This window comes from Macaca mulatta, chromosome 11 (assembly GCF_049350105.2).
Source record: "Macaca mulatta isolate MMU2019108-1 chromosome 11, T2T-MMU8v2.0, whole genome shotgun sequence".
NCBI lineage: Eukaryota > Metazoa > Chordata > Mammalia > Primates > Cercopithecidae > Macaca > Macaca mulatta.
Genome location: NC_133416.1, coordinates 47889704 through 47903792, shown reverse-complemented (window position 1 = coordinate 47903792; position 14089 = coordinate 47889704). Strand labels below are relative to the sequence as shown.

Genomic DNA, 14089 nt, shown 5'->3' with positions numbered 1-14089 from the left:
GAGACATTGTTTTTGCTGTTTTTATTCTTAAAAAATATTTAATGTTGTCACTTCTACTTTGAGATTAAAAAATAACTTAAGACAGATCTTATGGTAATCATGTCTAGATGATGAGCCTATATATTGTAAATAAATCATTTTCTGAGATAAATAATAAAGATAATATTGGCAACAAAATTCCAAAAAACGAGGGAGGCCTACATCTATTACCAGTGCCAAAGAAAGTATCCTTTCTCTCTGACAATTTTTACTTAAAAGAATGGTGTTCAGCTAAGACTTAAGTCAGATTGTATTAGTCAAGAGATCACAGAAAATTAATTAAACTCCGTGATTAAAGGTCTATATTTGAGATAGGTAGGTAAAAATATTTTACCCGAGGTAAGTTTGTTTAGACCAATTTAATCACTTGGTATTTTTCTGCAATTTTAATGAATCCTTGTTAAATCAAATACATGATCTGTCAGTATAAAATTACATAGGTAAACCACCAGTGGGATCATGCCCCAGTTTCTTTTTATTTTTGTTTTTAAAGAAAGAGCAGCACTGTTCAGTCCATAATACAGAAGCCTCTATTACAAACATAGGCAGCTCTAGGGAATAATGATACAAACCAAACACAGGAATCCTGGCTATATGGTATCTGTCTCCTATAAAGCTTCATCTTAGATTACCTACATATCCTGATGAAATTTCTGTGAGGTACAGAAAAGCAAACACTAGTGTTCATTTTGTAGATGGATATGCTAAAACAAAAAATTTACTGTTTAGGTCATATCTAGTATCATAGTTAAGGATGAAATCTAAGTTTCTATTAGAACTCTAATAAAGATTCATATAAATAGGTATGTTTCTAGAATCCTGCTTGAGAAGCCGACTTTGAGAAAGCTCAATGTATGAGAACAGCTGTCAGATCTAAATTTGAATTCTGAATCTTGCAATTAGTCATATTAACTTAGATAAACTATTTAGTGTCTCTGAGTCTATTGCCCATTAATGAACATAAGCATAGGACTACCTATGTCAAACGTTATTATGGGGATTAAATGAAATGGATGTGAAAGCATTGAACACAGACAAGGTATTTTAGTGCTTTGGCCCCTTAATTTCAGAATTACCATTTTTATCTAATAAATTACATTAAATTACATGAAACTTTAAGAGATAATTTACTTATGGCAGTGCCTGTGAATTACTTGGCTTTTCAAAATAAAGACATTAGAACTCATAATTATATTTAGAAGTTAGGCCAAGGAACTGAGGCAAGCAGAAATGTAGAGAAGTGATATTAAGAGATCACAGTAGCATTTTCATGGAACTCTGTCATTCATTTAAAATCGTCTCTACACCATCTAACACTGAAGTTTGGCAAGGCCTAGTCAAATGAGCTCAGAGAGGCTACATTTTATTTTTGATACAGGGAATAATAAAAGAAGAGCTATCATTAAAATCAGAACAACATTTTTCCTTAGTAATATAGGGGAGAAGGAAAAAATAAGAGTATTTCCTGCACTAAAGGCTATTTAATTGCAGTTAGTATTTACCATAAACTATTCACCGACGTGGCCATTCAGTTATAAATGAGTTTGAGAGAGACACAAAATTATGAACCTTCTAAATCATGAAACTTTGTTTAATAAAGCAAGAGTCTGCCTAGTTAAGATTCAGAATTTACATTAAAGTTTATAATCTAAATACTCACGTCATTCCAATGGTCTCCAGTGGCATTTTCAGTAGTCCCTATTACCTCTTCCTCTATACTAATTATGTAAAATATTCTTAAACTTCGTATTTCCTCTTTTGATTTTTGACTATCTTGATAGAGAATACACACATGTGAAATACACACACATGCTTTTTAGATGAATCACTTACCTCAGAGCATTATTTTCAAATACATTCAACCATATATTAAAGTGGCACTGTATTTACAAATCTTTTAAAATTTCAAGTTTCTTCTATATACATACCAGCACCATCTGTTTTAATTCTGTTAGATGGTATACTGGGCTCTCCTCTACCCAATGTATTGGTTGCTACCACGCGGAATTCATACTCCATCCATGGGATTAAGTCCACTGCTCTTGCTGCCTCCATATTTCCTTCAATAATTGGGGGATCTAAATAAAATAAACAGTAAATAGAGAATATAGGTTGATTAACTTATCACTTTTATAACTTTCATTTTTATTTTACTATTTCAGGGAGAATGGTATATATTACATTGAGTTGAAGTAAAAACTACAACTAGGAATGACAAAATTTCAGTTCAAGGGAGTAAGAGAAGAAGTTTAATAAATAATAAACTTACAAAGAGCGATATGCATATGAATCACCTATGTAAGTAAGTTCGAGGCAGGGAGACTGCAATTCTACATGTCTAACAAGCCTCCAGGCTTGCTGCTAGTCCATGAACTGCACCTTGAATAGCAAGGAGCTGTATTGTGAAGGTGTAATCGAAAAGGATTTCCTGAGATAAAGGTACAATTGGAGAGGCAAAATTTTATGTATTGCCACTGATATAGTCTATGGCTAGCAAATGGTTTATAACTAGGGTAGAAAAGGTTAAAGTTTATATCCTTTTTACTTGGTTTTGTAGATTTATACTCAAATCATTTGGACCAGTGATAATAAATGTCATAATAATTTTATTAAGATTTGTTAAGTATCCCTCAGAATTCATGCTACTAGATACTAGTAGAGATGAGATGATAAATTATGGTGGAATGTGATCTTAGCTTGCTTATTTAATTGAGATATAATAAAACATGCAACCAAGGCAGGTCTGTGTATTATTATAAGCTTCCTCAAATATTTCCACATGTTTTTAATAATCAGCCTATTCATGTAAATACCTGTACCTGTAGGCTTGTCTATGACTCAATATCTTATTATTTAGGGAAGTTTTATCTGGCAATGTAGACCACGAATACATAATTTTTAAAGATGACATGTCCATCAACACAATAAATGCTAAGCACCCCAGCATCCAGTTTCTACTTTTGGACAAATTCTCACATGGCTCGGACTGTCCCATCTCACCCTGCCGTAATTTTAACTCTGCTAGACACTACTTTTGCTTATTTTGTTATGGATTTGTTCTGTAGATTTGACATATATTTTTGACTTTCTGATTAAAAGTTTCCCTTTACCTTCCCCTCTGTTTTGATTTATTAGGATTTATTAAGAATTTCTACCTCTTTATTTCCTATCTCTTTCACTCCTCCCTTACACCAAATCAGAAGCTGTTTGTTTTAATTCACATGCATAAGGACATTTTTCTAGGTAACTGAAAGAAGTAAAGTGAAGTTTTGGTTTGTGAAGGGCTGTTTACGGAGTGAAGGGAGAATAGAGCTTATGTGATGATGCTGAGTAAGGTAGCCTTTTTGTTTGTTTGTTTCTTGAGAGGGAGTCTCACTCTGTCACCCAGGCTGGAGTGCAGTGGCGTGATCTCGGCTCACTGCAAGCTCCACCTCCCGGGTTCACGCCATTCTCCTGCCTCAGCCTCCTGTGTAGCTGGGACTACAGGTGTCCACCACCTTGCCTGGCTAATTTTTGTATTTTTAGTAGAGACAGGGTTTCACCGTGCTAGCCAGGATGGTTGATCTCCTGATTTCATGATCCGCCCACCTCGGCCTCCCAAAGTGCTGGGAGTACAGGCGTGAGCCACCATGCCTGGCCAAGGTAGCCATTTTTTACTAGACACTATTCATTGATATTAACCCCTTATAGAAAACAGGCTGTATTGGGTTAAATGGTGCCTTTCCTCACCCAAAAAATGTCCATGTCCAAATCACCAGAACCTGTAAATGTCATCTTATATGAAAAAAAAAAAAAAAAAAAAAAAAAGGCTTGGCAGACCCTTAAATTAAGTTTAAGGTTGTAAGTGTTAAGAATCTTAGGGTAGAATTATCCTAAATTATCTAGGTGGGCTCTAAATCCAATGACAAATGTTCTTATAAAAGAAAGACACAGAGAAGAGTCACACCTAGAAGACCAGAAGGCTATGAGACCACCAACGGTAGATATGAAAGTGACATAGCCACAAGCCAAGGGACATATGGAGCCACCAGAAACTGGAAGAAACAAGGAATGGAGCCTTTGGAGAGGATGCAGCCCTGCCACCACCTTGATTTTGTTCTCCAAACTATGAGAGAGTAAATTTCTTTTGTTTTAGGCTACCAAGTTTATGTTAATTTGTTGGCAACCCTAGGAAACTAATACTGAACCTTAAAGGCAGAAGTTGATGGAGCTATTTGTGAGTTTATAATTATTGAGTTTGGCAGGGGTTCGGGGGTATGCAGTACAAAAGTGTTTTAGGAGGCTTGAGTCTGTCAGACCTGTTCCCCTGCTTCCTAGTCTCAAAACTCCAGCACCATTTAAGGGTTTGAAGAATGGAAATGTTGGAAGCATTTTAAAGAATGAAGATATTGTGTTCTTATGATAGTCAAGGCTACACTGGGGCTTTTCCAAGGAAGCTGGGAGGTCAATAGGTAAGAGCAGGTGTCTGCTAGAACAGAAAAAGAACCAGGTGGATGTGTGGAGAAGCTGCAGCTGATTGACTGATTTTGAGCGCATGTAAAAAACGTGAGGATCCAGTATGAAAATCTCCCAAACAAATGGAAGACATTTTCATAAAGTAGAAGATCATAGTTGACCACCAAAAATATGTGAAGGAATGATGGTAGGTAAGGCAAGAAAAGTCAACAGGAGTCATTTTATGCTAGATCTGGATTCCAGCTGAGGAGCCAAGGCTTTGATTTTAATGAGTGAGATAAAGAAAGGAAGAATAAGCAACCAAACTCAGAGTCATGACCTCAAGCAGGTAGACCCTAGGAAGAAGCCCTTGGTCCAAAGATGCAAAAAACTCTCTCAGAAGGGGAAAATGAAGTGTACATTAAGGGAATGGAATTCCAGAGTGGACATTCTGAATTATTAAGGAAGGAATTTGCTATAAATATTTTAGAATAGTATTCCCACCAGGATTGCTAATAGCTTGACAACTCTTCTTTTTAGAACAAATCGAATTATTATTATTCTTGATAATTTATATTAACATCAGTACATATGAGAATACAAATATCTAAAACAAACATGTTTTGGTAAATAGTTATAATATCCCCTCAATAAAATCATCTATGTAAGTAGTAGGAATAATTTAGCAAAAACATGATTAACATCTATCATTTTTAAAAGATGTACCAAGAATTGAAAGTGTCTCTTTTCTCTAAGCTGCTTTCACTTCCACAAATTTGGGTGGCACTTCTGACCCCAACCACATCAGAGGTACATAATTTAAAACACATTCTCTCTAATATTTTCCCAGCTCTTGTCTTGAGCTAAGTAGCCCAAGTCATCACTACAAATGGAACTCCAAGACTGGCTAGGTTCACATCAGGCCCACACTCAATGTATTTCTTTTGTCTCCCCCTTGTTTGTTCCTGGCTATCATTTGTGGCCATATATACATTTTTTCTACTTTTTATTCACATTTTGAAACCCCTCACGGCCTAGTATGCCCAGCATGATGTTTTACAAATAGAAGTACTTAATATATTTTTGCTAAAAATATATATGTAATACAAATTCTAAAGTTTGTGTCTATTTAGAGTAGACAATGTCTCAAGGCAAGAAGCATAGCCTTGTCTATAGCAATCACTTTAGTGCCTTCTTCATCCTTGAATCAGGCAGGTAAGAGAAGGAGGGCACTCTTTTGCATTGCCCCACCACATAATATCCATCACTCTATGACCTCTATATTGTCATGTATTCAGTCCATTAATTGTCCTGTCCTGTCTAAAGCAGAGATTACTACTCCATCTTCTTAAGCCCTCTTCCTTTCCCTTCAACTGTGAGTTGATTCTCATTTCTCTCTTCCACTGCTGCTGTGTATGCTTTTTTAAAAACTTGGTTTTACCTTTAAAACATATTTTATATGTTCTATTGTGAGCCCTAAATGTCTTCACAAATGGACTTGTACCTAATGCAATCTTCTCTCCTATTCCTTAAGCCCTGGTAGGAACTATTAGATCCTTTTTTCTTCTTCTCCTTCTTTTTTTACTTCCTCCAAAATCACCTACGCAGTTTGGGAGCAGAAGCCTGCTCCCTAAAGAAGTAAGCTTTGCTTTGGAAGCAGATTTATGCCTCAAGCCAAATGGAGAAACAGGAACAGAGAGACTTCGTGTCCTTTTTCTTCAGCCAAGTTCCTTGCAACCTGTTCGTTATTCTTGGAGCCAGAAAGAGAGTAAAGTACTTTGCATAATGGAGGCAAATACTGGGGATCAGGAGCAGACCTTGTTCTAGACCTGATTTTTAACTGGGTCAGTTCTGAGTTAGGCCATACAGTTAATCTCAGCAGTGAAAAATCAGATCTTAACAGTATAATGCCTGATTTTGGCGGAAGCAAAAAAAGGAGAAGGAGAAGAAGAAAACTAAAGGATCCAATAGTTCCTACCAGGGTTTAAGGAATAGGAGAGAAGATTGCATTAGGTACAAGCCATTTATGAAGACATTTAGGGCTCACAATAAAGCATATAAAATGTGTTTTAAAGGTAAAACCATGTTTTAAATAAAGCATACACAGCAGCAGTGGACGAGATAAATGAGAATCAACTCACATCTCTCTTTTAAAAAAACTAAATGTTGTATATTAAATGAGTAGTTCTTTAAAAATTTGTTTTACTTTTAGTGTAAATTTTAAGCAAAGAGATATAAAGCAGGAGACCTTAGTTCTTACTTTAGTACTTAGGCCAAAATACTCAGTTTAGCAACCAGCTATAAGCAATAATTCATAGATCTATTTACAAATGCCTTGAGGCCCTAAGGCTTAGAATAAAAAGAAGTTTCTCACCATTCTTTGAGGAAAAGAGAATCAAGCCTCATGGGTATCACAAGGCCAATAATTCATTGTGTTTTAGTTGCCTGAAAATCATGCTTGTAGCGCCCTGCCTTTAGACCACACTGATTAATTGTTTGAGCAGCTTCGGAAACAGCCAGAATGACTTCAGGACTGAAAAACAGATTGTGTCAAGAATAACTCCAGCCAATGTAAGCCCCTCCACTGTAGACTTTTACAAGTTATCTGAGTGAGTCCTGGCATTTCTTTAAGATCTAAACATAAGCAGAATCTTTGGTGTCCCCCATTTCAATCTAAAACCCAAATATCTGAAAGTACCAGAACAAACCTACTCACTCAGAGATTCTAAATAAAAATTCAGGTGTCTGTGATGTTCCCCTTCCTGTGTCCAAGTGATCTCATTGTTCAATTCCCACCTATGAGTGAGAACGTGTGGTATTTGGTTTTCTGTTCATGCGATAGTTCGCTGAGAATGATGGTTTCCAGCTGCATCCATGTCCCTACAAAGGACACAAACTCATCCTTTTTGATGGCTGCATAGTATTCCATGGTGTATATGTGCCACATTTTCTTAATCCAGCCTGTCACTGATGGACATTTGGGTCGATTCCAAGTCTTTGCTATTGTGAATAGTGCCGCAATAAACATACGTGTGCGTGTGTCTTTATAGCAGCATGACTTATAATCCTTTGGATATATCCCCAGTAATGGGATGGCTGGGTCAAATGGTATTTCTAGTTCTAGATGCTTGAGGAATCGCCACACTGTTTTCCACAATGGTTGAACTAGTTTACAATCCCACCAACAGTGTAAAAGTGTTCCTATTTCTCCACATCCTCTCCAGCGCCTGTTTCCTAATTTTTTAATGATTGCCATTCTAACTGGTGTGAGATGGTATCTCATTGTGGTTTTGATTTGCATTTCTCTGATGGTGAGTGATGATGGGCATTTTTTCATGTGTCTGTTGGCTGTATGAATGTCTTCTTTTGAGAAGTGTCTGTTCATATCCTTTGCCAACTTTTTGATGGGGATGTTTGTTTTTTTCTCATAAATTTGTTTGAGTTCTTTATAGGTTCTGGATATTAGCCCTTTGTCAGATGAGTAGATTGCAAAAATTTTCTCCCACTCTGTAGGTTGCCTGTTCACTCTGATGGTAGTTTCTTTTGCTGTGCAGAAGCTATTTAGTTTAATTAGATCCCATTTGTCAATTTTGGCTTTTGTTGCCGTTGCTTTTGGTGTTTTAGACATGAAGTCCTTGCCCATGCCTACGTCCTGAATGGTATTACCTAGGTTTTCTTCTAGGGTTTTTATGGTTTTAGGTCTAACATTTAAGTCTCTAATTCATCTTGAATTAATTTTCATATAAAGGATAAGGAAAGGATCTAGTTTCAGCTTTCTACTTATGGCTAGCCAATTTTCCCAGCACCATTTATTAAATAGGGAATCCTTTCCCCATTTCTTGTTTTTGTCAGGTTTGTCAAAGATCTGTAGATGTGTGGTATTATTTCCAAGGGCTCTATTCTTTCCATTGGTCTATATCTCTGTTTTGGTACCAGTACCATGCTGTTTTGGTTACTGCAGCCTTGTGGGGAGATGGGGGGTGGTGGTGGGATAGCATTAGGAGATATACCTAATGTAAATGACGAGTTAATGGGTGCAGCACACCAACATGGCACATGCATACATATGTAACAAACCTGCACGTTGTGCACATGTACCCTAGAACTTAAAGTATAATTAAACACACACACACACACACACACACACACACACACACATGCACACACACAATTCAGGTGTCTGAGACTGGAAATGAGCATTTAAAGGCTTCTCACTGATTCTGACACACCTACTCAGTTTTATGTTACAGGTCCTAGACCCAACCCATAGATTGCCTGGCAGGACTCTGGAAGGAGCCATAGGTTTGGCGAATTTCCGTGAAGCAAAGGAAAAGCAAGCTGTGCTCTGACATCTCAGAAGGTGTGAATCCTTGATCCTTCTCTAAGGGAAATATGAATGTAACCTCATAAAAATCCAGAAATTCATGTTTGAAATGAGAACTACAAAAACTCAAGAAACAGAAAGGCAAAAAAAAAAAAAAAAAATACTGTCCTAGAATAGACCTAGAGAGTTTTCATTTTTAAAAAGATGATAATAATACTAGGTAAAGATATGGCAGAAGAGATACCCAAATACTGCTTATGGGAATAAAACAGGTTCTACCTTACTGCAGAGTGATTATATAATATAGCTCATGGGTTTGGGCTGTTTATACTTAATAATTTAATTTACAAATATCTATTTTAGGTAAATAACCTACAGTACAGAGAAACATTTAGGTGCAAAGATGTTAACTACAGAAGAATTTTAATAACCAACTCAGTCTTACATAACACAGAAGTTTAAATATAAGCATATTTTCTTATTCATGTTGGATAACCTATTCCAGGTTCTCTTAACTATTTATCATAACATTCTTACTATGCCTCTTCATGTTCTGGCCAACATCCTCTTACACACACACACACCATCACTAACAATATTGTATAATTAGTCCTCTGAAAGTAGCAGCATGGAATCAAACACAATTTTCTAACAATGACCTGAGCATCTTGTAGAACTCCAGGAATGGCATCAAGCTATCTGCTGTCTGTCCACTAAAAACAGTCCAAGAGAAGTAAAATTTACAATAGCTTGCCTTAAAAATACACAGTCAATTTCTTCATCTCATTATTCTAAATTTAATCTTTGAAACACTGAAAGTTGATATCTTTCAAATATATTTATTTCATACCTTAAATATTCACCTTCATGAAGCTGAATTTAATCCTGTACCTTTTTTTCTTAGTGGTCACACCATAAACAAAAACCATATGATTTTTATTTCTGTATTTGTTGCAGAAAATATTTTTCACTTCCACTTAGGATGCAGTCACGAGAGAACTTCACTAGTACACTAACAAAAAGAACACATAGATAATCTATAAACCATCATTTTTCAAAGCCCATTAGAGAGCTGAGATTGTGAAAACACAAGGGACTAAAATTCATCATTGGTAGAACAGTGATGAAAGAAAGATGTAGTCATAGATGTTAGTAAGAAGAAAACAGTTTAACTTCTAACAGATATTTACAAAGTATAGGCTGATATGGCTGTTTAAAGTCACAGGGAGATCAAAGAACAAGGAGAATCTATAGTAATTTGACAATTATTTTTCGTAGGCCTTCATAACATGTACTCAAGAAAGTTTTGGGGCAGTACAAAAGAGCCAAAAAAGACTTCCCTCTGGGGCACCGATACCACAAACATGAGATAGTGGCAGGAGTGATGAGAGAGATCTGCTTCCCCTGTGAGGGACAGGTGCTTCGGACTTGTTGAAGTCTAAGGGAAGAGAAGGAGAACTGAGTAAAAAATCCGAGAACTCTGGGCTTTAGACCGATCAACAGCAGCAGGTATCTGGGCAGAAGCCGGGGAGATGAAAGAACCCTCTGTGGGGTCCAAGGTAGAAGAGCCTGCCGAAGTCTGATAGCAGGAGAGGAAAACCTCCAGACACTCAGATATGCAGGAAGGTCTGATCTTACACTCAAATCACTTGAAGCCTGCACTAAACTGAATCTAATAACAATGCTCAGATCATCTCAACTACAAATCTGATTGACTCAGTCCCTAAAGTAATGGCATGCACTTTCCCAGACATCATTAATATTTACTTTAGTAATCACTGTTCTTCTATATACAATGTTTGGAATTGAGCAAAAAGTTATCAGACACATGAGTAAACAAAGAAATATGACCTACTGTCAAGAAAGAAAAGAAAATCCACAGAACTAGACTTAAAGATGATCTAGATGTTTAAATCATCTGATAGGGTTTTAGCATAAGTATGTTAAGTATGTAAAAATGTCAAGAGGAAAACATGCACAACTTGTATAAACAAATAGGAAATTCCCTTGGAATATTATGTGAACAATATTAAAAGCAGCCAAATGCTAGAAATAAAAATTCCTGAACACAATAAAGCAGTAGGTCAAAAGTATTTTAATGTGATTATTTGCAGACTGAATCCAGCAAAATAAATTATCTATGAAAGCGAGAGAGGTAATTAGCCATTATCCATACAGAAACAGAGACACACACACAGATAAGCAGACACACGCACACACACACACACACACACATATACACACATACATATAGACACAGTCCATTTTCTGTGGAATAACATCAAACAATCTAATATATGTGTCAAGAGAAACCAAGAAGAAAGAGTAGAGCAGAGGAAATCTTTGAAGAGATAATGAATGACTAAGAATTTTCCAAAGTTGAAGAAAATATCAACCCAAGAATACAAGAAGCCAAGCTCCATCAGGATAAATGCATTTTATCAAGCTGAAAAGCAAATACAAAAAGAAATCTCGAAGCAGTCACAGAAAAGAGACATATCAAGTACAGAGAATTATGATTAAAACAATTTCTGACTTCTCATCTGAAACAATGGAGACAAAAGACAACAGAACAATGTTTTTAAAGTGATCAAAGTGAAATGAAGAGCAATTTGGATTTTGTATGCAATAAAAGTATCACTTAAAGATGAAATTAAAGACATTTTCTGATAGAAAAAACATAAAAACCTTTGAGTCCAACAATCTGAACAATTAGAAATGCTATAAGTTTCTTAGCAGTGAAAATTATACCAGATAAAAAACAGTTTTACAGAAAGGAATGAGGAACCCAGATATAATAAATATACTGGTAAATATAAAGGAATTTTGAGACACTTTTCGGCCAATAGAATAGAAAACAATTTTCTCAGACTGAAAAAGGCATCTAAGATGATGTATTCAAAGCAGTGAAAAAAAAAAAAACTGTCAACCAAGAATATCATATCCAAGCAACTGTATTTTAAAACCAAAGGCAAAATGTACTCACAGATAAATAAAAACTGAGAGAAATTGTTACTAAAAGACTTATCTTCCAAAAAAAATTAAAGTTATTCAGGTTGAAAGTAGTTGATCCCAAACAGCAATATGAATAAACTCCCCCAAAATAATGAGCATTGGTAAAGGTAATTTTGTAATTATAAAAGATAGTATAAATACTCATTTTTTCTTCTATCTTCTCTTAACTTATTTAAAAGTAATTGTAGAAACCTATATATGTATGTATATATGTTCACACACATGTTGTGCATTTATATATGTGTGTATATACATAATTGTGTTATTGGATCTATGATATATTGAAATGTAATATATTTGATACTAGCTGCACAAAGGGGACAGGTAGGAGCAAAGTTGTAAAGAAATGACATCAGATGGTGATACATAGTTTGTATGTTTGTCTACTCTAAATCTCACGTTGAAATTTGATCCCCAGTGTTGGAGGTGGGGCCTAATAAGAGGAGTTTGGGTCACGGGGGTGGATTCACAATGAATGACTTTGTGCCTTTCTTCCAATAATGAGTGAGTTCTTGCTTTATTAGTTTATGCAAGAACTGATTGTTACAAAGAGCCTAGCACTTTGCTTCTCTCTTCGTTGCTCCCTCTCTCCCCATGTGACAAGTCACTTTGCTTTCACCATGAATGAAAGCTTCCTGAAGCCCTCACAAGAACCAGATGCTGGCGCTATGATTCTTGTATAGCCTGCAGAAGTGTGAGCCAAATAAATCTCTTTTCTTTAAAAATCACCTGGCCTCAGATATTTATAGCAATGCAAAAGAGACTTAGATGATAACTCAAATCAACATGAACAAATGAGGAGGACCAGAAGTAGTAAATATAAAGGATAATATAACAGACAAATTAACAAAGGATTATATAAACAAGCATATGTTGGTTTAATAGGCAAACAATTATGGAAAGTGATAATTTTAATATAAGATTATTGGGTTTGTGAAATATATAGATGTAACATATATATTTATATATATTTCACTGAATATGAAAGTGTTTCCCCTAGATAGCTCTATTTCATCTTCCTCTTTTGTGCTATTATAGTAATATATATAATAATATTACTAAATATTAATAGCATATATTATATGCTATATATAATAATATAGTTATATTACTATATATAGTACTATATATAGTAATATAGTTATATATATTATTATATTACTATATATAGCATATAGCATATAATAAAATATGCTATAATAGCATATATAATAAAATATGTTAGTAATATATAGTATTATAGTAATATATTACTATATTATATGCTCTATAACTATATTATATATAGTACTGTAATAGCACAAAAGAGGAAGAATGAAATAGAGCTATCTAGGAGAAACACTTTCATATTCATTGAAATTAAACTAATAAAATTATAAAACCTATTCTGTTAAATCTGGTAAGGCCTAGAGTATTCATTAAGTTTGTATGTGTTCGATTATACACATGTATAGTGAATATAAACTTACCCTCGGAGCAGGATTACTTACACACACACACACACACACACACACACACACAGTGAATATCATCAAAGGAATTAAAATGTTACACTAGAAAATGCTCACTTCTTCCAAAAGAAAGCAGTGAACAAGGAAAACAGGAACAAAAATAGTAAAATATTTAGAAAGCAAAAATACAATGCAACTACGATCCAACTGTATCAATAATAACATTAAATGTTAATGGATTAAATAATTCAATCAAAAGGCAGACACCATCAAACTGGATGAAAAATTCAACTAAATGTGGCCAACAGAAAACATACTTTAGATTCAGAGACCCAACGTCAATGAAAGCAGAAGAATTGGAAAAGATATATAATGGAAATAGGAACTTTTAGAAAGCAGCAGTGTCTATTACTAATATCAGAAGTACCCTATTTATTTTATTATACTTTAAGCTCTAAGGTACATGTGCACAACGTGCAGGTTTGTTACATATGTATACATGTGCCATGTTGGTGTGCTGCACCCATTAACTTGTCATTTATATTAGGTATATCTCCTATTGCTATCCCTCCCCCCTCCCCCCACCCCAAGACAGGCCCCGGTGTGTGATGTTCCCCACCCTGTGTCCAAGTGTTCTCATTGTTCAATTCCCATCTATGAGTGAGAACATGAGAAGTACCCTATTTAAAACACATCTCCTACCTCCCCATTCCTCTTTTCTGTTGTTTCTCTCTAGTGTTCATCACCACATGACTTACTATATATTTTAATTGTGTATTGGCATCTCTTCTACTATAATATAAGCTCCTTGAAGACAGGTTTTGTT

The 14089-nt window shown here is 35.2% G+C and overlaps 1 protein-coding gene across 3 annotated transcripts in view; it reads right to left on the bottom strand.

Moving 5' to 3' along the window:
- Positions 1 to 14089, bottom strand: part of CNTN1 (contactin 1) — a 380108-nt gene that overhangs the window by 70202 nt on the left and 295817 nt on the right. For all 3 annotated transcript variants that reach the window (XM_077952290.1, XM_015151426.3, NM_001261751.1), the window contains 1 exon segment: positions 1968 to 2117. In XM_077952290.1, coding sequence (XP_077808416.1) covers positions 1968 to 2117 — 150 coding nt within the window.